Source organism: Plasmodium falciparum, assembly GCF_000002765.6.
Source record: "Plasmodium falciparum 3D7 genome assembly, chromosome: 10".
Lineage (NCBI taxonomy): Eukaryota > Apicomplexa > Aconoidasida > Haemosporida > Plasmodiidae > Plasmodium > Plasmodium falciparum.
In genome coordinates this window covers 1,014,237-1,039,132 of record NC_037281.1, presented here as the reverse complement: position 1 = coordinate 1,039,132, position 24,896 = coordinate 1,014,237, and the positions used below count along the sequence as shown (strand labels likewise).

The window sequence follows — 24,896 nt, the reverse complement described above, 5'->3', positions numbered from 1 at the left end:
TTATTTTATTTTTGTTTATTTATGTTTATTTATGTTTATTTTATTTTTTTGAATTAAGAACTTAACCATGGAGCTGGTATTCCGGAAACAACAGGAATTTCTTCTCTATCCTTAAAGGATAAAACAACATCATGCTTATCACCTATTTTTTTTTTCATAACAGATGCATATACCTTTATAGCAATACTTACTAATAAAGCAAGGCATACAGATATTAAACAAAGTATTATAAATATAAATAATTTCTCCCTAAAATTGCTTGTTACTTGATTATCCGATATTGTACCTTTTAATAAATTTCCATTTTTATTTGTACTATCATCATCATCATCATCATCATCGTCGTCGTCATTATTATCATTATTATCATTATTATCAATATTCTTTTTTTTAATATTGTTTTCATTATTTCGTTCTACATTATTTTCTACGTCTTTTATATATTCTTGTGTTTGACCACTTGAACCTTGAGCTATAATATCTGCATCTTGCTCATTCTCTTTAATATCATTATTTAAAACGTTGAATGTTCCGTCATAAAATGGATCGTTTGGTCCATTATCATCAACATCTTTTGGTTGTGAAGTTGTTTGTACATTTTCTTTATTTAAAACGTTGAATGTTCCGTCATAAAATGGATCGTTTGGTCCATTATCATCAACATCTTTTGGTTGTGAAGTTGTTTGTACATTTTCTTTATTTAAAACGTTGAATGTTCCATCGTAAAATGGATCGTTTGGTCCATTATCATCAACATCTTTTGGTTGTGAAGTTGTTTGTACATTTTCTTTATTTAAAACGTTGAATGTTCCATCGTAAAATGGATCATTTGGTCCATTATCATCAACATCTTTTGGTTGTGAAGTTGTTTGTACATTTTCTTTATTTAAAACGTTGAATGTTCCATCGTAAAATGGATCATTTGGTCCATTATCATCAACATCTTTTGGTTGTGAAGTTGTTTGTACATTTTCTTTATTTAAAACGTTGAATGTTCCATCGTAAAATGGATCATTTGGTCCATTATCATCAACATCTTTTGGTTGTGAAGTTGTCTCTTCTTCTTTTTCTTCCTCATCGTCTTCTTTTTCTTCTTCATCGTCTTCTATTTCTTGTTTTTCATCTTCTTCATCTTGTGCTTCATTATCTTCATCGGGAACATGGGTACTATCACTATGGTAATCATTTAGGTAAGCATAGGTAGTATTATTTTCATTCGACATATTATCTTCTTCATCATTATTATTTGATATGTCCTTCGGTGTTACAATATTATACATTTTACCGCTAGCATATGCTTTCATTGCATGCAATCCTTTATTTAATATATCAACAACAAGATATGGATGTATATCTTGTAAGTTCAATAAATTATATTTTGGATTTTCTAAAACGAAAACATTCAAAGGATATCTATATTCAGACATATCTTTTTCAGGTATATCTCTCCACAATCCAATACTTTGACATTTACAATTTGCTTGAGCTAATATAACTTCTTCGAATGTTTCTTTCATAATATCATCATGTTGTTCATATGTAGGTTCAACATAATTCATGTTCTTTAGATGGATGGCGCCACCAAATTCAAACCAACCTCCATATTTATGATGTATAGAAATATTATTAACACATCTATCTGAAATATTAGGAAAATCTTCACATCTTAGATGTTTCGTAATTCCAGCAATCTCTCCAAGAACATGAGGATTTATTTTTTTATAATTCGATTTATCCGTAAGATAATTGTAAAAGGTAGCAACCGGACGTTCAGTTGGCAAATTATCATCATGGTCATCATCATCATGGTTATCATCATCATGGTTATCATCATCATGGTTATCATCATGATTATTATTATTATCATTGTTGTTGTCGTCAACAGGACAATATTTATGCTTCAAATCATCCAATAATTTTTCCAAATCTTCCATTATTTCTTTTATTTTATCACAGAAGTAATTTTTTTTGGCTTGTTCATAATTTGAACTTTTCATAAACTCATCAACAAAAAAGTTTTTGTTTAACAAGATTAAGAAGATATATCCATGTCCATTATTATTTTTATCATCATAATTAAAAATATCATTGTTTTGTTCATTATCAACATAATAATCATCTTCATTATTTATGTTATTCAAATAATCTTCTTCAGATACGAGAGCAACATCAAAACCTGGATGTTTTCTAACAATGTTTTTAACTTGTTCAGGCCATACATTTAATAACATATTATAATAATTATTATCTTTTATCTTTTTCGTTTGTACATGAAGAAAATCACTATTGTTATTATTGTGTATCATCATGTTGTTATTAGTAATCATACCATCAGACGCTTGAACAACCTTCATGTCAGTATCTTCTTGTTTTCCATTTGAATATAATGCATTCATATTTTTATTATATGTCATTATTAATTTGGCAGGGTGTGGTAATTCATGTGGTAAGACATTTAATAGATCCCATAAAAACAATTCAACAGAAAATCTCCATGGCAAAAAGGTATTTCTTGGGAAATCTCTCCATAGACCTACTACATATCCACTATGATAATCATCATGTTTTTTATTTACTAATTCTTTAAATTCATGTATCATATGTTTTGGAATAACTTGTACTTTTTCAGCATTCGTATTTTTTTCATATATATTACAATTATATCCGTTAATAACCATAATACCTAAGAAATGAAACCAGCCACCATATAATTTATGCATGCTAACTTTTCTTTTTTCGAAATCACCTAGATGTATAGTCTGAGTTACTCTAGATATTTCTCCTAATAAATCCATATCTAATAATCTTCTTGTAGAATCATAAGCAAAGGAATCATCTTTAAATAAATATTGATACTGATAATTTCTAAAGAAAATTTTCTTTTTTAAATTACGAATTAAGTAATTCATGGCAAATGTAAACTTTCTTTTTACTGATAAATATTTATTATTAGAATATATGAGATCTTGAAAAAAAAACTTATTCGCTGTTATTACAAAAATTAATGTATTTTCTGGTAATTTAATATATGCATATCTCTTCGTATCTACTAATTTATTATATTCACCTACAGTAGTTGGACTAAAATATAAACCATTTCTAAAAGAAAATTCATTTTGTATCTCCTTTCTAAAATAATTTACATTATTAATAAATCGAGAATTATTCTTTCTAAATAAATTAAATATACTATTCCATGTATTATTTATATTTGATATCATATGACCATTTTGTTGATGTTCTCTATACTCATCTTCATTTCTTTCTTTACCATCTTCTTCTATATTATATTTATAATCATTTTCATTATTTCTGGATAATTCGTCTTTTATAGAATCTTGTGATATTTTCCTCTTTCCTAATAATGATATATTATCACTGTTCTTATTTTTCTTCTCTCTATTATCTTTATTCACATGATACTCTTCATCATCATCTTCATCATCATCTTCATCATCATCATCATCTTCGTCTTCATCATCGTCGTTGTTATCGTCATTGTTATCGTCATTGTTATCGTCATTGTTATCGTCATTGTTATCGTCATTGTTATCGTCATTGTTATCGTCATTGTTATCGTCATTATTTTCGTCATTGTTATCGTCATTGTTATCGTCATTATTTTCGTTATCATTACCATCACTTGTGCTTAACAAATCTCCTTTGTCTTCTTGCTTCATGTTTTTATTCTCCTCTTCTTCATCGACAAAAACAATTTCCTTGTTCATCTTTTCGTCAACGTCTTTCTTTAAATTGGCGTCAAAGAACAAGGCGCTTACACCTTGGTCTACGTCGAAACCAGTAGCTTCTTCTTTTTTATTAACGGTTATATTATCACCTTCTTGAACTTTTAAATAATATTCATGGTCTTTTTCTTCATTATCATCTTGTTTATTCTCTACAAATATGTTGGTATTGGTTTCGTACACATTAGTGTTATCACTAAAATGTTTTGAATCATCATCATAAGAATCCTCTTCCGATTTAACAATATCTTGTGCGTTATCCTCATCATGTGCATCTTCTTCATTCTTTGGATTTTCCTCAAAATACATCTTATCTTCGTTATCTAGATCTTCTTCGATATTATTATTATCATCATCATCATCATCCTTTTCTTCGTTATGGAGATTTTCATCTTGTTGAGCGTTATCTTCGTGATGGGAATTTTCATCATCCTTATTAAAAACATCCAAACTATTTTTTTCCTCATTCTCTTTATTATCTACAGCATCGTCCTTCTTTATTATGTCTATATTATCGGCAGAATTCTTTCCTTCGTTATTTTCATCATTATTATTATTTACATAATAATTATAATTATTGTTACTAAAATTATTCTTGTCATATATTATATTGTTTAACTTTAACTCTACACGCTCAAAATTTAAAAATACAAATAATATAACCAAATTAAAAAAAACTAAAAATTTTGTTGGGATTTGCATCTTATTAAATAATATTATAATCAAAAAAAAAAGGGTAGCATAAAGTAAAAAAAAAAAAAAAAAGAAAAAAGAAATAAAAATAAAAATAAAAATAAAAAAAAAAAAAAAAGAGTAAATTAAATTAAACAAAATAAAGTAAAATATGATATAATGTGATAAGATGAGCCAAGAGGCTATGGAAAAAATTAAATCAAAAAAAAAAAAAAAAAAAAAAATAGGAAATACTAATAAAATAATACATATACATATATATATATATATATATATATATATATATATTTATATTTATATTATATATATGTATGAGTAAAAAAAAAATCTAATTATATATACACATCTTAAAGAATTTGTAAAAAAAAAAAAAAAAATATCTATAATATATATATATTATATATTATTCATATTTATTATACAATCAATATAAAGATATAATAAATAATACATATATATATTATAAATAAATAATCGGCAAATCATATATAGAAGAAAAATATATTAATTAAACTCAAAAACATAAAAAATTTTTACATTTATAAAAATGAAGTATATATATATATATATATATATATATGTGATAAATACACGTAATATAAAACTACAATTAATATCAAATATATTTATATATATATATATATATATTTATTTATTTATTTATTTTTATATTTTCCTTTGTTTTTTTTTTTTTACAATATATATATATATATATATATAATTATATATATATATATATATATCACAAGTTCTTCAATTATCGGTATAAAAAATACATACATATATAGGTATATACATACATATATATATATATATATATATATATATATATATAATATATATATAATATGTATCAGCTAATCATATCTCTAAGGTTAAAACCATATATACAGTTATATTTAATTTTTCTGAATACTTATAATATTATATATAATATAATATTTTTTATATAATTTTAAAAATTCTTATCAATATATATATTATTATATAAATCTATTTCTGTATACATATCATATTAACTATTTTATATATATATAATATATATTACTTTATTATTTTTTCTTTATATTTATTTTGATTTAATATATACATATAATTATCATATATATATATATATATATAAGAATGAAAAAAAAAAACCGAAATCTCTAGCATCCAATTTTTTTTTTTTTTTAGATATAATGAATTAAAAAAAAAAAAAAAAAAAAGGAAATAAAAATAGCATATCTTTTTTATATATAATAAAATATATTATAATATAATATATAATATATAATTATATATATATAATATTTACAATAAAAAAAAATATATAAGTTTTTTTTTTTTTTTTTTTTTTTTTTTTTATATATATATTATATAAAAATAATAATAATATAATAAATATATTATATAATAAAAAAAAAAAAAAAGGAATGTAAAATAATATATATTTTATATATGTTTAATTATTATATATTTATATATATATTATATATTTTTTTTTTTTAAATGTACTTATCAACTTTTATATTTGTTTATAAATATATACACGTGGTATTTTGCGAGTATTTTTTTTTTTTTTTTTATAAATAATAATATAAATATTATTATATATATATTATATATATATATATATATATAAATGTATGTATATATATATATAAAATAATATTTATTTCAAGAATTATTATTAGAAGTCATAGAGAAGAAAAAAAAAAAAAAAAGATAAATTTTAAAAGAAAAATAAAAAGAATACTCCTTATAAAATATTATATATGATGTTTTTTTATTATATACATATAATATATATATATATATATATAATATATATATATACATAACATACATAATAAATATATATATATTATTATATTTTATAATATTATGTAGATAATTATATATGTATATATGTAAATTGATATTATAGTTTTTTATATATTTATATGCGTAGGATTTATATATTTATTTTATTTTACTTTCTTTTTTTTTTTTTTTTTTTATAAAATTAAAGGAATATAATATGTAGTCTTTTGATGTATGCACGGAATTTGAGGGTTTGATTAAAAAAAAAAAAAAAAATATATTAATATATATATATTATGTATGTAGTAATATATAGTATATATAAAACATATATATGTATAATTTATACATTTTTTAATTTTTTTTTTTTAAACATTTTTTATAAAACATATATATATATATATATATATAATAATATTGTATGTATTTTTATTTAATGTATATTTTTAATGATGCTCTTGAACTTTTTTTTTTTTTTTTTTTTTTTTTTTTTTTTTTTTTTCTTTCTATTGTTTAATTAACAAAATATATGTATCACATTATTTTAATTTTTTTCAAGTTATATTTTCATTAAACATGAAAAAAAAAAGAAAAAAAAAAATATATTATGTTTATATATATTATATATTTTTTATATAGTTTAAGACGATGCTTTTTTTGTATTATAATAAAAGATTGTATATATTATATATATATATAATATAATAACATATATTTTTTTACATATTATATATTATTATAATTAAGATCTTAAAAAGAATAAGGTTTTTAAAAAATTATAAATTATATAAATATGCATATATTAAAAGAAAAATTACAATATGCTTGCAATTTTAATATATAGTATTTAATTTTGTGTTTTTTTTTTTTTTTTTTTTTATTTATAATTTTATTTTTTTTTTTTGAGCATATGAAAAAGGAATAACAAAAGACATATAATTTTTTATACTTAAAAAAAAAAAAAAATAAAAAAAAAAAAAAAAAAAAATAGATATAAAAATGTTATATATATATATATATATATATATATATTTATATTTATATTTTAATATAGTATATGTATTAATTATGATGCGTTTAGCTGATTATATATATTTGAAAATATCTTTGGCATTATTAAGTAAAATTAAGTAAAATATATATCTTGCATATCATGTATATTACATATCATATATATCTTGCATATCATGTATATTACATATCATATATATATTGCATATCATATATATTACATATCATATATATATTGCATATCATATATATTACATATCATATATATATTGCATATTATATTTCGCGTGTCCTTACCATTTATCACATTTACATAATCATTTATTAATTTATTAATTTATTTATTTTTCTTCCTTACGTGTACTAATTTTTTTTAAGGCGCATGGCTAGGGGCTTTTGCGTTGTTAAGGATTGTATATAGGTTAAACCTTTATTATAAGTATCTTTTCTGGTTTTTGTTTTTCTGAGAAGATTTTTTGTATATAATACTGGTAAAGATTTGTCTAACATGTTTTCATAATAGTCACTAGAATTCATACTATTCCAGACCTGGATTAATGTATTGATTGCTTTAATTTTACTTTGATGATCCCAATGTTTTGATCTTTCTAAAACTTTAATAGCATGTATTACATTATCTCTATATTTTTCATCTTTTGGTAATGAATGAGCTACGCTTTGTAAATTTGGATAACGCACCATACTTAATTCCTCCTCATGTATATTTATTGGTTTGTTATTTTTTATACCTCCAATATATTTCTTTTGTTTTTTACTTTTGAATGATTTAAGATTCTCAAAAGGGTAATTTTCATAGTGATATTTAATATTCTCTGGTAATATTTTTAAAACCTCATTAATAATTGAATCCATCTCTTCTTTAGACATGTAGTTATCTTTAGAATATGTATGATCATATGTACTGTCATTTTGATTATTTTCCTTTTGTTTATCATCTATATTTTTCTTTGTAAGAATATTTATTATATTTTGAGAAATATCTATCATATCATTAAATTTTTCCTCTAAATCATAATTATAATTAACATCTCCTCTGAACGCTACTAATGGTTCGTATACCTCCACAGGTACCCTTGCGCTATTTATTTTTAAAATGTTCATATATATCTTTTTGTTTATATAAGTTTCGATTAAAGATTCCTCATAAGGATTTTTCACATATTGATGTAATATAAAATTAAACATTGCATTTTTTAATAACATATATGGATTCTTATATATACTAAATTCATTTATTAAGGTTGGTCTTACTTTTTGTAAAATCTCATTTCTTATAGTATTAATCATTACATGCACAAAATTATTTGTTATACAATGTTTCGTTTTATATTGATTATTTAATAAAATAAATGCTATACTATATATATATGATTTATACATATCTTCAATTAATGTATATTTTTCAATATCTTTTAATTCCTTTTCTTTTTCTATACACATTTTTTCTTCATATTCATTTGGTATGGTGAAATCGTTATGAACTCTTTTCTTTATTTTTTTTTGTTGTAAATAAGCAGGTCTTCGCACTTTCAATAATTTTAATCTTTTCCTTTTTATATATTCATCTTCAACTTCTTTCTCTTCCTCTTTTTTCTTACAAAAAGTATATATTATATCATTTACATCCTTCTCTTTTATATTTACTAAATGACTATTTATTAATTTCATTTTATCATCATGCCTTAAAGTTTTATACTTCTCTAACAATTTATTAACCACAACACTTTTTTCATCACCTCCTGATTTATTATGTACCCTTCGGATTCTTCTGCACTTCAAAACAAACCAACCATCATTCCTCACACTCTGGACTCTTAAAATATTCCTTATCATAAAAATGGAATAAAATAAAATAATATAATATAAGAAGAAAGAAAAAGAAAAATAATAAAATAATAATAATAAGAAGAAGAACAACAAATCGAACCAAATAATATATATGCTTTATTATAAATCCTCAAATCAGTATCATTAAGAATAAGAACATAATCATTATACAATTATATATAACTATAATCTTTAATAATGTTAATTCTTGTGTATACATGTTTCACTGTTATTCTTTCCATAAGGGGAAAGAATAAAATTTACACACATATATATATACATACATATATATATATATATATATATATATATATATATATATATATATATATATATATATTACTATTATTTTTTATTTTTTATTTTTTATCAACTGATCATAATAAATGTGGTAGCTTTCTTTATCTTATACACATATATAGCTAAAAAAAAAAAAAAAAAAAAAAAAAAAAAAAAAAAATATAATAAAAATTATGAACCGTTCATAAAAAAAAAAAAAAAATAAATAATAAAAATAAACAAAAAAATTAAAAAAATTATGAACCGTTCATAAATAAATAAAATATATATAATATATAATATATTTATATATGTTGTATCATTTTTAATAGATGTGCTGTTCCATTTCTATTTTCTTAATTGCTCAAAATGTACAATTATGTAATAACATAAAAATGAAAATATGAGTTTCACAATTACTAATATAGTAAGTAGGAGATATATTATTTACCCCCTTACAAAATGTAAAAGAAGATATAGTTGTACTTATAATATAAAGAGATATATGAATGAAGAGGGTGAACGGAAAATATCACTACATACCGCTCCCATTTTTGATGTAGAGGAGGTTATGAATAAAGAGAAATTACTGTATGTAATAAAGAATATTCAAATAGTAGATTTAAAAGAAAAAAACATTTTAAATAATATAAGTAATTTATTAAAAAAGTATATAAATGAATATACTATTGAAGAAATATATACCATTATACATATATTTTGTAAATTAAAATTTACAAAATATTCTTTATATAATAATTTTATTAAAATTATTATGAATAAAAAACCAAAAATTGATTCTCGTATGTTAACGCAAATATTAATTGATCTTCATAAATTATCATCTTTAGATATTAATGTGTTGACTTTTTTTACTCAGTATTATATAAAAAAAGAAACTGATCAATTCTCTTTATTTGATTTATCTATGATACTATATATATTTAATAAATATAATTATAATCATATTGAGACGGTGGACAACATATCTAAAACAATTTCTCAATACTTTTTACCATACATTGATCAGGTAAAAGCTCAATTATGAAACGAGTACAAAAATAGACGTACATATGTAATATATATATATATATATATATATATATATATTTATTTATTTATTTATTTATTTATTTATTCATTTATTTATTTATTGGTGTGAGTAAATATTTTTTTTGTTGTAATTTCAAAAATGAATTTCAAATTTTATATATACATAAAGATAACACTGTTTCCTTTTTCAAACATATTAAGAAATATATGCAATATGCCTTTTTAGTATTATTCTTTATATATATATATATATCCCTTATTATATATATATATATATTTTTTTTTTTTTTGAAGGATAAAGGTGTGTTAACCACCATTCTGCTAAGCATCTCAACGTTAAATTTGAATTATCAATTTTATCTCGATGTAATGAAAAAACATGTATATAAAAAATATGAACATTTTGAAGTCAAATATTTGTGTAATATTTTATACTCCATTTTGTTAAGACTTGTTAATACTTTACATAAGGATGACATATTAAACATTATGCTGAATGATATTATGTATATATTATTAAATAATATTAATAAGTTAAAAAATGAAGAATTAAAACAGGCAAGCTAAAATTAATAAAAAAAAAAATTCACAAATGAATAATATCATATGTGATAATTTATGTATAAATAAATATATGTCTTTTAATATTTAATGTTACATAAATATGTTCATTAAAATATGAAAAAAAAAAAAAAAAAAAAAAAAAAAAAAATTAATATCCATATTATTTCATTCCATTCCATTTCATTTCAATTTATTTGTTTTTATTTTATTTATTTATTTTTTTTTTTTTTTTTTTGTGTATTTATATTTTACTTTTAGTTACATATATCCTTATATTATTTGAAAGATATGAAGGAAGAAAAATATGAAGAAGCAAGAAAAATTATTGAAAAAAAAAATATTAAAGATACAGTAACTACATCCAAAATTCAACAACAGATAGCCAAGCTATTTAAGGAAATTGGATTGAATGTAGAAAAAGAATTTTTAATTGGACCCTATGTCTTAGACTTTGCTTTAAAAAAGAAAAAGGTAAAAAGTATATATAATAATATATACATTATTATATATATTTATATTTATATTATTTATTTATTTATTATTTTTATTTTTATTTTTGTAGATTTGTATCGAAGTTAATGGATTTACACATTACTATAACTTCAATGGGAAAATAAATGCAAAGACTACCTTGAAATATTATATTTTGAATAAACTCAAGTGGAAGGTAAATCTTATAATAAAATAAATTAATAACGAAATATTATTGTAACATATTTTTAATATTACACATATGATTTTATATGTGTGCGTTTTATTTCTTATATAGGTCCTTACTATTGAATACATGGATTGGAAAAATAAATCAAAAGAGGTTAATAAAAAAAAAAATAAAAAAATAAAAAAGACATGTTAAGAAAATGAATTTATGTTTATATGTGTATGAATATATATGCAAATATGCACATTTAAATATATTTATTATATATATATATATATATATATATATATATATATATACATATATTTATTTTTTAGGACAAAATAAAATATTTAGAAACAAATGTACTTGAAAAAATAATGTAAAAAAAAAAAAAAGAAAAAAAAAAAAAATTATTATATATTTTAAAAAATTGACAAAATTATAATATATATATATATATATATATATATATATATATTTATTTATTTATTTATATTTTAATTTTTATATTTTAAAATTTTTGTATTTTTTTTGTGGTTTATTTAAAAAAAATTGAAAAAATAAAATTATTTAAAAGCTCTTTATTCCGTAATATTTCATTTCTTTTTGCTAAACGAATCAGTATTTATTGGACATAAGCTGATTTGTTGATTTTTTTGTAGATTCTTCAAATCGTCAGTTTTTAAGTTATCCGTTTTTTTTGTATTATAATATGTTAAGGTTTTAATAATCCATTGATCATTTTTTTTTATTAAATTACTTACAATTCTTCCTTTTTTATTTTGTTTTTTACTTTTAATATTTATGATAATGCGAGCATCGTTATCATTTAAGAATCCTGACCAGAACCTTGAAAAAAGAACTTCTTCATATTCTTCTATTAGTTTTTTATCTTTTAAAACGCTTTCTTTTACTAGTTTCACAGCAGGAGGTTCTTCAAAAAACATGATTAACAATTTAGTTATACAATAAGCAAATATGGAAAAAAAAAATAAAAGAAAACCGTTGTATGTTAAATATAATTTGTTACTTTTTATATACACAACTATCTTACTGCTTCCTTTCAAGTTATTATTATTATTATTATTATTACTAGTACTATTATTATCTACATCACTTTCATTTTTCTCGCTTTTATTCTTACCACTATTTTTTTTAGTTGTAGTGATATTCCCCCTTCTTATTATCATTTCGCTCATATTAACACATTTATTTATGTCACTGCTTAAAGAAAAAAACAAAAATTTCCTCTCATTCCATCCAGAAAATGTCCTCCTTTCTATTTTTCTTATGTTTCCCTTTTTTTCAAGTTCAAAAGGAAGAACTCCAAAAAAAGATATTCTTCTCTTACAAATATTCCAAGTACAAATTTTGTTATTTCCTATTTTCATTTTTCTCTTCTTTTTACATAATATATATATATGTATATATATATATATATATATATATATATATATTACAAAACTAAAAAAAAATATATATGTCCCTTTTAAAATAAGAAAATATATGTATATTTAAATGCATGTGATTATTTTTTACTTTTTTTTACTTTCATTTTTTTACCTGAACAGTTCAGGCAATTTTCAACAAAAAATAATATAATAAAAGAAAAAAAAAAATTAAATAAAACAAAACAAATAAATAAAAAACACACACAAATAAATAAATATATATATATATATATATATATATATATATAATATGTATATATGTATATAATATTATTTTAATAATTATAACAAATATGTTCTTATCAATAGATATAATAAATAAGGATACTTTTGTGCCCATTATATAGTTTCATCTGGTAGGTCATCATATTATAATTTTTTATCAAAGAACTAATACATTTATTCAAATTTATAGAAATATATATTTATACCCTTTATTATAAAATAATATCTTGAAAAATAAAACATTATTTTTTACTTCTTTGTTCACAGTATCGTCTTCATTTTAAACAAGGGATCTATATATATTGTTATATTATTTTCCATAAAAAATATGGAATATATGTATATTTTATATACATACATATATATATATATATATATGTGTGTGTGTGTATATGTATATATAAGTATAAATTCAAAATGGTTATATTAAAATGGATTGTCCTTATTTTCCTTTTTCTTTTTAGTCATATATGTATTTTATTTAAAAATGTTATATTATTTAATTTTGTCAGGATTTTAATATATTCTTAAATGTGTATAAAATTATAAGCATTTTATCTTTTTCATTTTTTATCATTAATGCACTTACCATTTTTACCTTAAACATGAATATAATTTTCTCCATTTTTTTTTTTTTTTTTTTTTTTTTTGAAAAAGAAAAGGAAAAGGAAAAAATGTATATGTATTTATTGTAGCGCATAAATAAAAATTTAAAAATCTCAGTGATATATAAGAAAATAAATAAATAAATAAATAAATAAATAAATACATATATGTATATATTTTTTTTTTTTTATTTGTAATGATATTCAATATAAAGCATACATTACCATACGTATAATAAGAAAAATTCCTATCTGTCTATATATTCAATAATTTATATTTTTCCATGTACTTCCCTTTTTAGAACCCTTAAATTTTTGTGTCCACATGTTAAATAATAAAATGCTCTAGAACATAAAAAGATGAAAACATTATATCATGAAGATATAATAATTTTCTTATCAATAGAAAGTTTAGAAGAAATCCTAAGCGTGTTTAAAAATATCGGAGGAATAAAAGGACGTTTTCATAAATTTATAAGTTTTAAAAATAAATCGAATATATCTTTTTTTTTTAATTCTAGCGATTATTTATTTTTAAAAAAGGAACCAGGTAAAATAATAGACGAAAAGTATAAACTATTAACAAACAATAAGGCAGATGACAAAAATATACATGAAAATAATACTTCTGAAGATAAAAATATATTTGAAAAACAAACAAACATAGATATAGAACCTACAGAGTCATTTGAAAAAGGAGAAGAAAAAATACTTGAAGCTATATCCTTAGAAAATAAACAGAACAATGCAAAAGACATAAATGATTGCAGGCCACACATTTCCAAAAATAAAAATGTAGAAAATGAAGAATATAATAATAATTTAAAAAAAGTGGAAAACAAAAATGTAGAAAATGAAGAAGATAATAATAATTTAAAAAAAACGGAAAACAAAAATGTTGACAAAATTTCCAATCTTAAATATACAAATGATGAATATGAAATGATTATTGAAGAAGTTTATAAACATTTATATAAAAACGAAACATATACACCTATGTCAGAAAAAAAAAAAATGGTAGTTGAACTTATTATAGAAACTATAATTTATGGAAATAAAATAAAATTAAATATTTACAAACTGAATTTATTCATATCAATTGTAATCATGACCTTGTATCAAATTATGGAAAACTTAGGTGTAAAAGAAAAAAAAAAAAAAAAAACTATAAATTATTTTATAACTTTATTAAAGAAAAATATACAGTATAATAATTCACCTGAACAAAATAAAAAAATAAAAGATACACAAAATAATACAAGTTCTGAAGTAAATATAAATACCCAGAATGAAAAACATATAACTATTCAAAATCAAGAAAAGGATAATAACAATAATGTAAAGAATAATAATACGATTATAAAAAATGATAATAAGGATATTATAAAAATCAAAAAAACTACTATAAAAAATGATAAAAGAAAACAAAGTAGTAACACAAGTATGAATCTTATAGATACAAAGGAAGAAAACATTTTAATAAATAGTACTAATGAAGTTAAAATAAATGAAGAAAAAGAAACCAAAAATGACATAATATTTTTTAATTATGAAGAAGCAAAATATATAATAAAATATATGTTTGAAAATATTTTCTCTATATATAACATCTTAGAATATATGTTTTTATTTCCATCTTATCCAGTTCATTTGTGTTTCACAAATTACTGTTCTTTTGTATCTCCCCCTGATCCCTTATCTTTAAAGGATGAAATAAAGGAAGGTTACAATATATTCTTTTTTTAGTGCATTGAAAATTATTTATAAATATTAAGACACATTCATATTGGACATGTACACATATATATATATATATATATATATATATATATATATATTTATTTATTTATTTTTATTTTATTTTTTGTCCCTTTGGCAGATGAACAAAGGAATGAGGACAATACGTTCAGTACTAATGCTTATATTTCCCAAGTGTTACATATACCTTTATATGTACTTGACAAGTTTTACAATAACCTTAATGATTTACAAGAAAAAATCGATAATGCTTTAACATTAATGTAAGGTTTTTAAAAATGAGGAACAACATAAATATATTAAAAATTAAGTAATTAAATACAATTAATTTTTTTTTTTTTTTTTTTTTTTTTTAAACAAAATATACAATTGGCTAGTTCTCGTAAGCTAGTTATTATTTGCTCACATACTTTTAAGTTTATTTTATGTACAAAAATACAACACAAAAAAAAAGGACAAAATGAAAGGAAATATATATATATATATATATATATATATATATATATATATATATGTATATTTTTTTTTCTTTATTTTGTGTGTGTTTATTTCTCTTTGTTTTGTTTTACTCCTCTCATACATCATAAGGTGATAATTGTAATGGGAAAAAGGTATTATTATAATGAATTCTCGATTTAATCCATAGGGCCATCATATTTAATTTAGTATCTTTTATATCAATTGGTTTTGGGAATAAAGTATTATATGCATAGTCAATTTTTGATTTTTCTACATCATCAGCATTTAAATAATTCTGCATATTTCTTAATATTCTTGAATCAAACCAAGAGAAATTATTAAAACATTCATTCATCATATTTGTATCTTTCCATTCAGATGACATTTCATAAGCTGTCATCATTTTTAAATCACCTAACAATAAATTTAAATTATTTCCCTCCACATTTTTTTTTTCTTTCTCCAATTGTTTTAGCTCTTTACTCATATTATTATTATTATCAAACATTAGTAAAAAATTATGAACTAACAGTAAAATGAAATATATATATATATATAAATATATGTGTATGTATGTATGTATTTACTTATTTTTGTATTTATTTATTCATTAAAATGGTAAATGTACATATCCATCTTCTCACTCATATTATTACAATAATAGGTATATGTATATATATATATATATATATATATATATATATATATTTTTTTTTTTTTTTTTTAATTTAAAGTCATATGTTAATTTTCCTTTTTTCGTATTTTAAACAAACTGTTGTAAAAAATTAAGAATTGTAAAATGTGTTTTAAAATGAACATTATTTATACCTATAAATTTTGAAATAAATAATGCACACTCTACATATATACGTATAAGAAATTAAATACATATAAATATATATATATGTATATTTTTTTTTTTTTCATCCGTACTAGGAATGAATAGAAAAAAAAAATGTACAAAATGTTTATAAAAAGATGAGAAATTTTTTCTGTATATATATCAATTCCTAAAATAAATATATACATATATATATATATATATATATATGTATGTATTAATATAAAAGAGAAGAGAGAAGCCACGTTTATTTCTTTAATTTTTTGCTTTTTTATTTTTCATTTTTCATTTTTTATTTTTTTTTTGTGGAAAGCGTTTCTTTTTCTATAATATTCATATAGTTCCATTTCTTGGATACATCATAAAAATATATCAAAAAAAATAAAATAAAATAAAAATGTTCTTTAAATTATTAAGAGGAAGGAAAATATATATTAACAACAATAAGTACTATAATAAGAAATATATATATGGAGATTCTTTTTCTAGTAGCCCCCAAAAGATTATGTCAGTTCGTAACTTCAGCGAATATATTAATATAGAAGAGAAAATAAATTTACCGAGATTGAAATTAAGAGGATTACCTTTTGATGCATCAGAAGAAGAAATAAAAAATTTCTTTAGAGATTTCCAATTAACAAAACAAGCATATCCCATTCATATAATTAAAGGAATTAAGAATAAGCCCACTGGGCATGCATATGTGTATTTCGATGATGAAGAAGAGGCCAGAAATGCTTGTCAAGCTATGAACAGGAAGTATATAAGAGACAGGTTTGTGGAAATTTACCAGGATTATATTTATAATCACAATATAACACCTGTAAAAGAGCATGTTACAACATTGATGAGGGACAGATATAAAAAAGACAACCAATAAGGGAAGCATAAATAAATAAATAAATAAATAAATATATATATATATATATATATATATGTATGTATGTTTATTTATGCATGGACATTTTTTTTTTTTTTTTTATGTGTAACTTTTTGATAATTTGGTTTTTATATTTTAATTTTAAATTCAATACACTTAAGTCATAATTGATATTAATATATATATATTATGTGTACGTATAAATTTATTTATTTATTTGTTAATTTTAATTTTTTTTTTTTTTTTTTTTGCACGTATAATTCTCAATTGTTTCAGTTGTTTAAATAATTAATCTCCTATTAAAAAATATAGCTCATATATTACATTTTAAATTTTGGCTACCCAAAAAAAAAATATATATATACATATAAACATATATATATATATATATATATATATATCAAATGAATAAAAAAAAAAAAAAAAAAACGGCTTTTTTTTCTGACCGTACAGGTAATTATGACATAAAAAAATATTACATGTACATAAAATATATATATACATATATATATTTTTTTTTTATAACCCTTTATGTAGTTTATTGAAAAAATAATGAATATATAATTCTTTATATATTTATTTATTTGATGTTGTTATATTGCACGTGTGATTAGATGTACATAACATGTATATGTGCCATATTTTAATATAATTTACCAAATATAGTTTTAAAATATACCTCTGCGTAATTTTATAATACATAAATATATATATATATATATATATATATATATTTTTTTTATTTTATTATTTTTTTTATTCATATCTTTACCATTATGAATAGACCACATACATCGATCAGTGATGATAATATGGTTGTACTACAACAAGAAGATGAAAAAATCGATAAACAAAAAGACATAGACAAAAAGGAGGACAAGAAAAATATGTCAACAAATAGAAAGGAATATAAGAAAAAGAAAAAGAAATATATTATTTCCAACAAAATATTGAAGCATATAGATAATATAGACAAATTAAAATACGTGGGAATTAATCGTATTGATGAAAAACAAAAAAAAAGTTATTTGGAAAATATACCAGGGGGGAGGATTAAAAAGCTAAATAAACAAATAAATGATAATAAAGATGAAAGAAAGAAAAAGAGAACAAATATGAAGAAAAAAAAAAAAAAAATTAATAAAATAAAAGTCATTAAAAAAAGAAACATAACAAATGAGAAACAAATTGTAGAAGAAAAAGAATTCAATGAATTAAATGAAAAGTGTTCTGATACGATAATTGAAAATCAAAATATCATTAAAAAAAAAAATATTGATAATAATGTAATTAATAATTCTAACAATAATCAAATAAATGATGTAAAAGAAATGAATATCTTTCAAAAGGATAGTAATCAAATTGAATCTTTTAACAAAAAAAACTCCTTAAAAGAAAAGAACAAAACATCAAATGATCATATTATTAATGATCATATTATTAATGATCATATAAAGAATAAAAAAAAGTATGAAAATAATTTATTTGATGAAATTAAAGAAGCAATAAAAGATGATGTTACTAAACAAAATAGTCTTAACAATTTGAACCTTCAAATAAAAGCTGAAGAACAATTAATTCTTTCAAATTATGATCAAAATAAAATGAACAGTCAATCATATAAGAAAGAAAACATATATATTTCTCATGATAAACAAAAATCAAATTTATTAATGAACTCATCAACAGAATTAAAAAATAAAAATACTCACATTTTACAATTTAAACATGCTAAAAGTACACACACTTCTTTTTTGAAAACAATAAATAATCTCACAAATGAGAAAAAAAAAAAAGCCAAAAAAAAAAAAAGAAATAAAATAATAAAAAAAAAACAACATATAAATAATAACGTAAACAACAACAACAACAACAACAACAACAACAACAACAATAATAATAATAATAATAATAATGAATTTTTCAAAAATCTTAATTATGTAAAAGATATAAACTATACAAATTATATAAAGAAAGTTAATTTAAAATCGAAGGAAATAAAATTCAGTGATATATTCAAAAAGAAAAAAAAAAAAAAAAAAAAAAACCAACATCATATGGATATTTCAAAACGTGCGAATAAAAATATCCTGGAGAAAAAGATAAAAGAGCATAATCAACAACTTGTAAGAAAAGGAAAAAGTAAAACGGAAAAAGGAGAAGAACAAAAAAAGGAACAGCTAGATGTTGTGGATAAAAAAAGTAGTGATGATAAAAAATGCAATTATGATAAAAAATGTAATTATGATAAAAAATGCAATTATGATAAACAAAGTAGTGATGATAAAAAATGCAATTATGATAAACAAAGTAGTGATGATAAACAAAGTAGTGATGATAAACAAAGTAGTGATGATAAACAAAGTAGTGATGATAAAAAATGTAATTATGATAAAAAATGCAATTATGATAAACAAAGTAGTGATGATAAACAAAGTAGTGATGATAAACAAAGTAGTGATGATAAACAAAGTAGTGATGATAAAAAATGTAATTATGATAAACAAACTAGTGATGATACACAAGTCAAATTGGATAATCAAACCAATGGGGATAAACAAAGTATTGCAGATTCAAATAAAATTATAGAAGAAACATATGCTGGAGAAAAAACAACCATAAAGAAAAAAACCAGATTCCAGATGAAGTCTCAAATAAAGGACAGAAATAAAGATATAAAATCAAAAGAGAGACATATAAAAATAAAAGATGCCCCTGAGAAAAAAAAAAAAAAAAAAGAGAATGTTATAATAGTACCTGATGAACACAATAATGTTAAAAAAGAGACAAATAATATAAACCAAAATTTGTTCAGTGATAAATCAGAACATGTTCATAAGAACACTCAAGAAATGAATGAGAAAAGGATACTAGCTGATGAGATATTAAAGAAATATATAGAAATGAGAGAAGAGGATAAGAATAAAAATGAAGATATTAATAAATATAATAAAAATCATAAGACATGTTATCCCTTTTTCGAAGGTGATAATATAGTATTATTAGATATAAAAGAAAAAAAATTTAATATTGATATAATAAATGTTTTTTCTTCAAATAAAAATTTAGAAGATAACTGTCATGACATTTTGTTTTTTTTTGATTCTTATGTTAAAAAAAATAAAAAAGAAAAAATGAAAAACAGTACAAATGTTATTAGGCCACTGAAAAAATTATTTAAATGTGAATATTTTGAAATGGAATGTATTAAATTGATTATACACATATTTGATAAAATAATTAGTAAAATGAAAAAGGAGATAAATATGGAAAATATAACAAAATGTTTTGAAAGAGATGATCATAGTAGTAGTTTTATATCGCGTATAAAAAAAAAACAAGAAATACAAAAACGTATCAACCAAGAAAATAATACCATAAAAAATAATATTACCAAAAATTATAATAATTATTATTATAATGATAATAAGAAAAATATATTTTATAATACATTTTTAAATAATGATATATTATATAATGACGATTATGAAAAACAAAAAATCTACAGTATATTATTTTATAATTCTCCTCATAGTTATGTTTGCAATGAATATCAGGTTTTTCAAAAACTTCGACAGTGGACAGATCAGAATAAATTACTTATGTTAAGAGAAAAAATGAAACAAATGGAAAAAAATAAAGAAAACCAAACAACACATAAAAGAAAAATGAAGAATATCAATAATTTTATTACTACTACTAATACTACTACTACTACTACTAGTAGTAATAATAATAATAATGATGATGATCAAATGAATTGTTGTCATATATATCATTCCTTAACCAGTAATGATAATATTTATAATAATTATTCCCACTATTATAATAATGAAGTTTCTTCTTATATTCCCTTGAGAAAGATTAATATTATAACAAACAAAATTATGTGTACAATATTAAATTCTTGTTGTATACATGATAAACAAAATGTTATGAGTACTTACAAGGAGCATGCTCCTTCATACAACTTTCCTATGACTAAACAAAAACATTGGAATGTAACATTAAATCGGGAATTACTACTTAATGATAAAGCAAGCTACCCTTTGAGGATAAGTGAAGCAGTCGGTACTTTAATTTCTAAATAAACATATATTAAGTATACATATATATATATATATATATATATATGTTTGTGTGTATCCCTCTTTTTTCTTTTTTTGTTTCTTCGTTATATTTTCCACAATTTTAACTAATAAGGTATAATATAACAATAACACCATCATTAAAATTATAATATTTATCATTATGATAATTTTGTTGTTATTTGTTTTATTTTATTTGATATAATATGATATAATTTTATTTTATTCTATTTTTTTTATTTATTTATTTATTTTATTTTTTTTTTTTTGTTTCTATGTTTTATAATTAAACAAATTATAAATAGGGCTTATAAATAAACCTATATATTAATTTTTAAATTTTAATTTTTAATTTTCCAAAAAATTATAAGAACATAAATAAATAAATATATATATATATATATATATATATATATGTATATATGTACATATTTTTGTGTAACGTAAAAAAAAGAAAACAAAATGGAACATCAGTTTTGAGAATTATAAGAAAAGTAAAATGAATAAATAAAAGAAACACAATAAACCCATACATTAAATATAAATATTATCTATATATCTATCTATCTATATATATATATATATATATATATATATGTATTATATTTTAATTTAACATGTTTGCGTTATTGGATAGATTTTGTAAAATGTGCAAATAATGGTCTGGTATATCTACAGAATTATTGACATCTTTAACAGCATTACAAAAATAAGGAAGGTCATGTTTAATTGAAAAAATGTTTGTTAAAAAAAATAAAAAATTAAAATCTCTAAAAATATGGACAATATCACTTTTATTATGTAATGCTTTGATCATATGATTAAATGTTTGTAGTATGTAATAATAATTTGTATTGGTTGGATATGGGAAAAAATAATTATAATTACCTTTATGAGAAAATATAGGTATATTGTTTACACAAAAAAGGATATCTATTTTTTTAATTTCTATTTTTTTTATAAGTATATTATTTTTACATTTTAAATATAATTCATTCATAATATCTATTTCACTATCAAAAGTTTTTATTTTTATTTCTTTATCTTTATCATTTTTTTCAAATTGTAATATACTATTTTGTTTATTTATATCTTTTACCATATCATGTTTTATTAATTTTAATAAATCATAATTCATTTCATATGCTTCAACTATTATAGATTCATTATTTTTATTCATACCAATTGATAAAGTAATAAATGGTTTTATATTCATATTTTTTTTTCCTTGTTTTGTTTTATTTTTCTTTTTTACATTCTTAAATTTTATCGTCTCATTCTTTTTCTTTTTAATGTTACCATTATTATGCTGGTCACTGTTCTCTTCAATGAAATTAGTATCATCACTATTATGATTATGACCATCATTATGACCATCATTATGATCATCATTATGACTATCATTGTTTTTGTTTTTATTCATATGTGCATATGCTTTTCCATTTTTTTCTTCTACTATTTTTGATTGCCTCCTTATTTGCCACATTAACATTATGGATAATAAAACTTCTTTTCCACCCATAGGAATAAATATTTCATTTTCTTCATCATTCAATGTTTTCATTTTTTTGTTTAATTTTATAAAATGCTTTTGTTTTTTATTAGACATATTTAAATCAACTCCTATATCAGGATATGCATATAAAAATCCAACAACTTCCAAATTTAACATTTTCGCTAGCTGGTCTGCTCTTTTTCTATCTTCACTATGTAAAAGATATTTTTCATCATATCCTTGTTCAGTTTTATTCATTGAAAAGAAAACATGCTCAACTTTTACAAATTCATCTCTTTCATATTTTCCATATAATACTCCACAAAAATATTTATTATCTTTAGGATTCTTATTTTTAAGATTCATATAATTCACTTCACTATAAAATTTCTGTATATTATATAAACACGTTTCACTAACGCTTACCTTTTTACAAAGTGATTGAAATAAAGGATTTATCGATATCTTTTTATTATTTTCAAAATGAAGAAATTTATTTTCTTTTGAAATTTCAGAGACATGTTCCTTTATATCTTTTGGAACATTTTCCTTAAGCTTCTTATTCTCTTTTCCAGGCTTTTTTAATACCTCATTATTTAATATACCTCCTTTATTATGACTACTCTTATTTATATGTTTCCCTTGACCATTAATATGATTAATATGTTTAATATTGTTATTATTATTATTATTATAGTTGCTTATAATGGCAAAATAGGATTTATTTAGTATATTATTTATTTTTAGTGCTTCACATTTCGCTCTCATATAAATAAAACATATATATGCCACAAGTATTATGTTTTTTCTCATTGTATTAAAAATAACAAAATTATGTTGGCTTTTAACACACTACATTTTTAACCAATTTTTAAATTATACATATAACAATTCTCAAAACTGAAGCATAAAATATACATACATATATATATATATATATATATATATATATATATGTGGGTAAAAACTTAAAGTCAAATATAGGAGTGAAAAAAAGAGAATTTTTTTTTTTTTTTTTTTTTTTTTTAGCTAGCTGATAAATTTTATCAATGGAAAAATAATAACCACAGTTGGCATCACATCAATTATGTAATTGGAAATAACATGGGGAGATGAAATGTATATATTTATAAACTTATGCACATACATATATATATATATATATATATATATATAATATATATATAGTTATATATTTATTTATTTATTTATTTATTTATTTATTTATTTATTTTTTATATTTCTCCAATATACCATACCCTTTTTTAAAAAAAAAAAAAAAAAAAAAGTAAAATTTTATTTTTAATAAAATAATACATTAAGTTCCTCTATCATGTTAAACATAATTCAAAAAAAAAAAATAATATAAAATAGAACAAAAAAAGAAAAAAATACACGTTCTAGGTTCATGTCAAGAAAAAATATACATTTATAGTTACATAAATAATTTTATTTAGAATTTTACCTATTCT

At 20.1% G+C, this 24,896-nt stretch overlaps 9 protein-coding genes across 9 annotated transcripts; 4 read left to right on the top strand and 5 right to left on the bottom strand.

Annotated features, from left to right (window-relative positions):
* Positions 1-53: 53 nt before the first annotated feature.
* Positions 54-4,448, bottom strand: PF3D7_1024800 (exported protein 3; the record flags this gene model as incomplete). Its single annotated transcript, XM_001347490.2, has 1 exon — positions 54-4,448. One exon carries the CDS (start codon positions 4,446-4,448, stop codon positions 54-56), a length of 4,395 nt encoding a protein of 1,464 aa, XP_001347526.2.
* Positions 4,449-7,598: 3,150 nt separating this feature from the next.
* PF3D7_1024700 (conserved protein, unknown function) lies at positions 7,599-9,089 on the bottom strand (the record flags this gene model as incomplete). Its single annotated transcript, XM_001347489.1, has 1 exon — positions 7,599-9,089. The coding sequence occupies one exon, from the start codon at positions 9,087-9,089 to the stop codon at positions 7,599-7,601; it is 1,491 nt and encodes a 496-aa protein (XP_001347525.1).
* Positions 9,090-9,765: 676 nt separating this feature from the next.
* Positions 9,766-12,005, top strand: PF3D7_1024600 (RAP protein, putative; the record flags this gene model as incomplete). Its single annotated transcript, XM_001347488.2, has 6 exons — positions 9,766-10,392; positions 10,710-10,973; positions 11,238-11,450; positions 11,542-11,646; positions 11,749-11,793; positions 11,958-12,005. The coding sequence occupies 6 exons, from the start codon at positions 9,766-9,768 to the stop codon at positions 12,003-12,005; spliced, it is 1,302 nt and encodes a 433-aa protein (XP_001347524.2).
* A 213-nt stretch (positions 12,006-12,218) lies between these two features.
* PF3D7_1024500 (conserved Plasmodium protein, unknown function) lies at positions 12,219-13,013 on the bottom strand (the record flags this gene model as incomplete). Its single annotated transcript, XM_001347486.1, has 1 exon — positions 12,219-13,013. The coding sequence occupies one exon, from the start codon at positions 13,011-13,013 to the stop codon at positions 12,219-12,221; it is 795 nt and encodes a 264-aa protein (XP_001347522.1).
* Positions 13,014-14,263: 1,250 nt separating this feature from the next.
* On the top strand, positions 14,264-15,928 carry PF3D7_1024400 (conserved Plasmodium protein, unknown function; the record flags this gene model as incomplete). Its single annotated transcript, XM_001347485.1, has 2 exons — positions 14,264-15,626; positions 15,783-15,928. The coding sequence occupies 2 exons, from the start codon at positions 14,264-14,266 to the stop codon at positions 15,926-15,928; spliced, it is 1,509 nt and encodes a 502-aa protein (XP_001347521.1).
* A 307-nt stretch (positions 15,929-16,235) lies between these two features.
* PF3D7_1024300 (ATP synthase-associated protein, putative) lies at positions 16,236-16,628 on the bottom strand (the record flags this gene model as incomplete). Its single annotated transcript, XM_001347484.1, has 1 exon — positions 16,236-16,628. One exon carries the CDS (start codon positions 16,626-16,628, stop codon positions 16,236-16,238), a length of 393 nt encoding a protein of 130 aa, XP_001347520.1.
* Positions 16,629-17,358: 730 nt separating this feature from the next.
* PF3D7_1024200 (RNA-binding protein, putative) lies at positions 17,359-17,841 on the top strand (the record flags this gene model as incomplete). Its single annotated transcript, XM_001347483.1, has 1 exon — positions 17,359-17,841. One exon carries the CDS (start codon positions 17,359-17,361, stop codon positions 17,839-17,841), a length of 483 nt encoding a protein of 160 aa, XP_001347519.1.
* Positions 17,842-18,617: 776 nt separating this feature from the next.
* PF3D7_1024100 (conserved Plasmodium protein, unknown function) lies at positions 18,618-21,932 on the top strand (the record flags this gene model as incomplete). Its single annotated transcript, XM_001347482.1, has 1 exon — positions 18,618-21,932. The coding sequence occupies one exon, from the start codon at positions 18,618-18,620 to the stop codon at positions 21,930-21,932; it is 3,315 nt and encodes a 1,104-aa protein (XP_001347518.1).
* Positions 21,933-22,536: 604 nt separating this feature from the next.
* PF3D7_1024000 (conserved Plasmodium protein, unknown function) lies at positions 22,537-24,237 on the bottom strand (the record flags this gene model as incomplete). The annotated part of the gene is made up of 1 exon (XM_001347481.2): positions 22,537-24,237. The coding sequence occupies one exon, from the start codon at positions 24,235-24,237 to the stop codon at positions 22,537-22,539; it is 1,701 nt and encodes a 566-aa protein (XP_001347517.2).
* Positions 24,238-24,896: the final 659 nt, after the last annotated feature.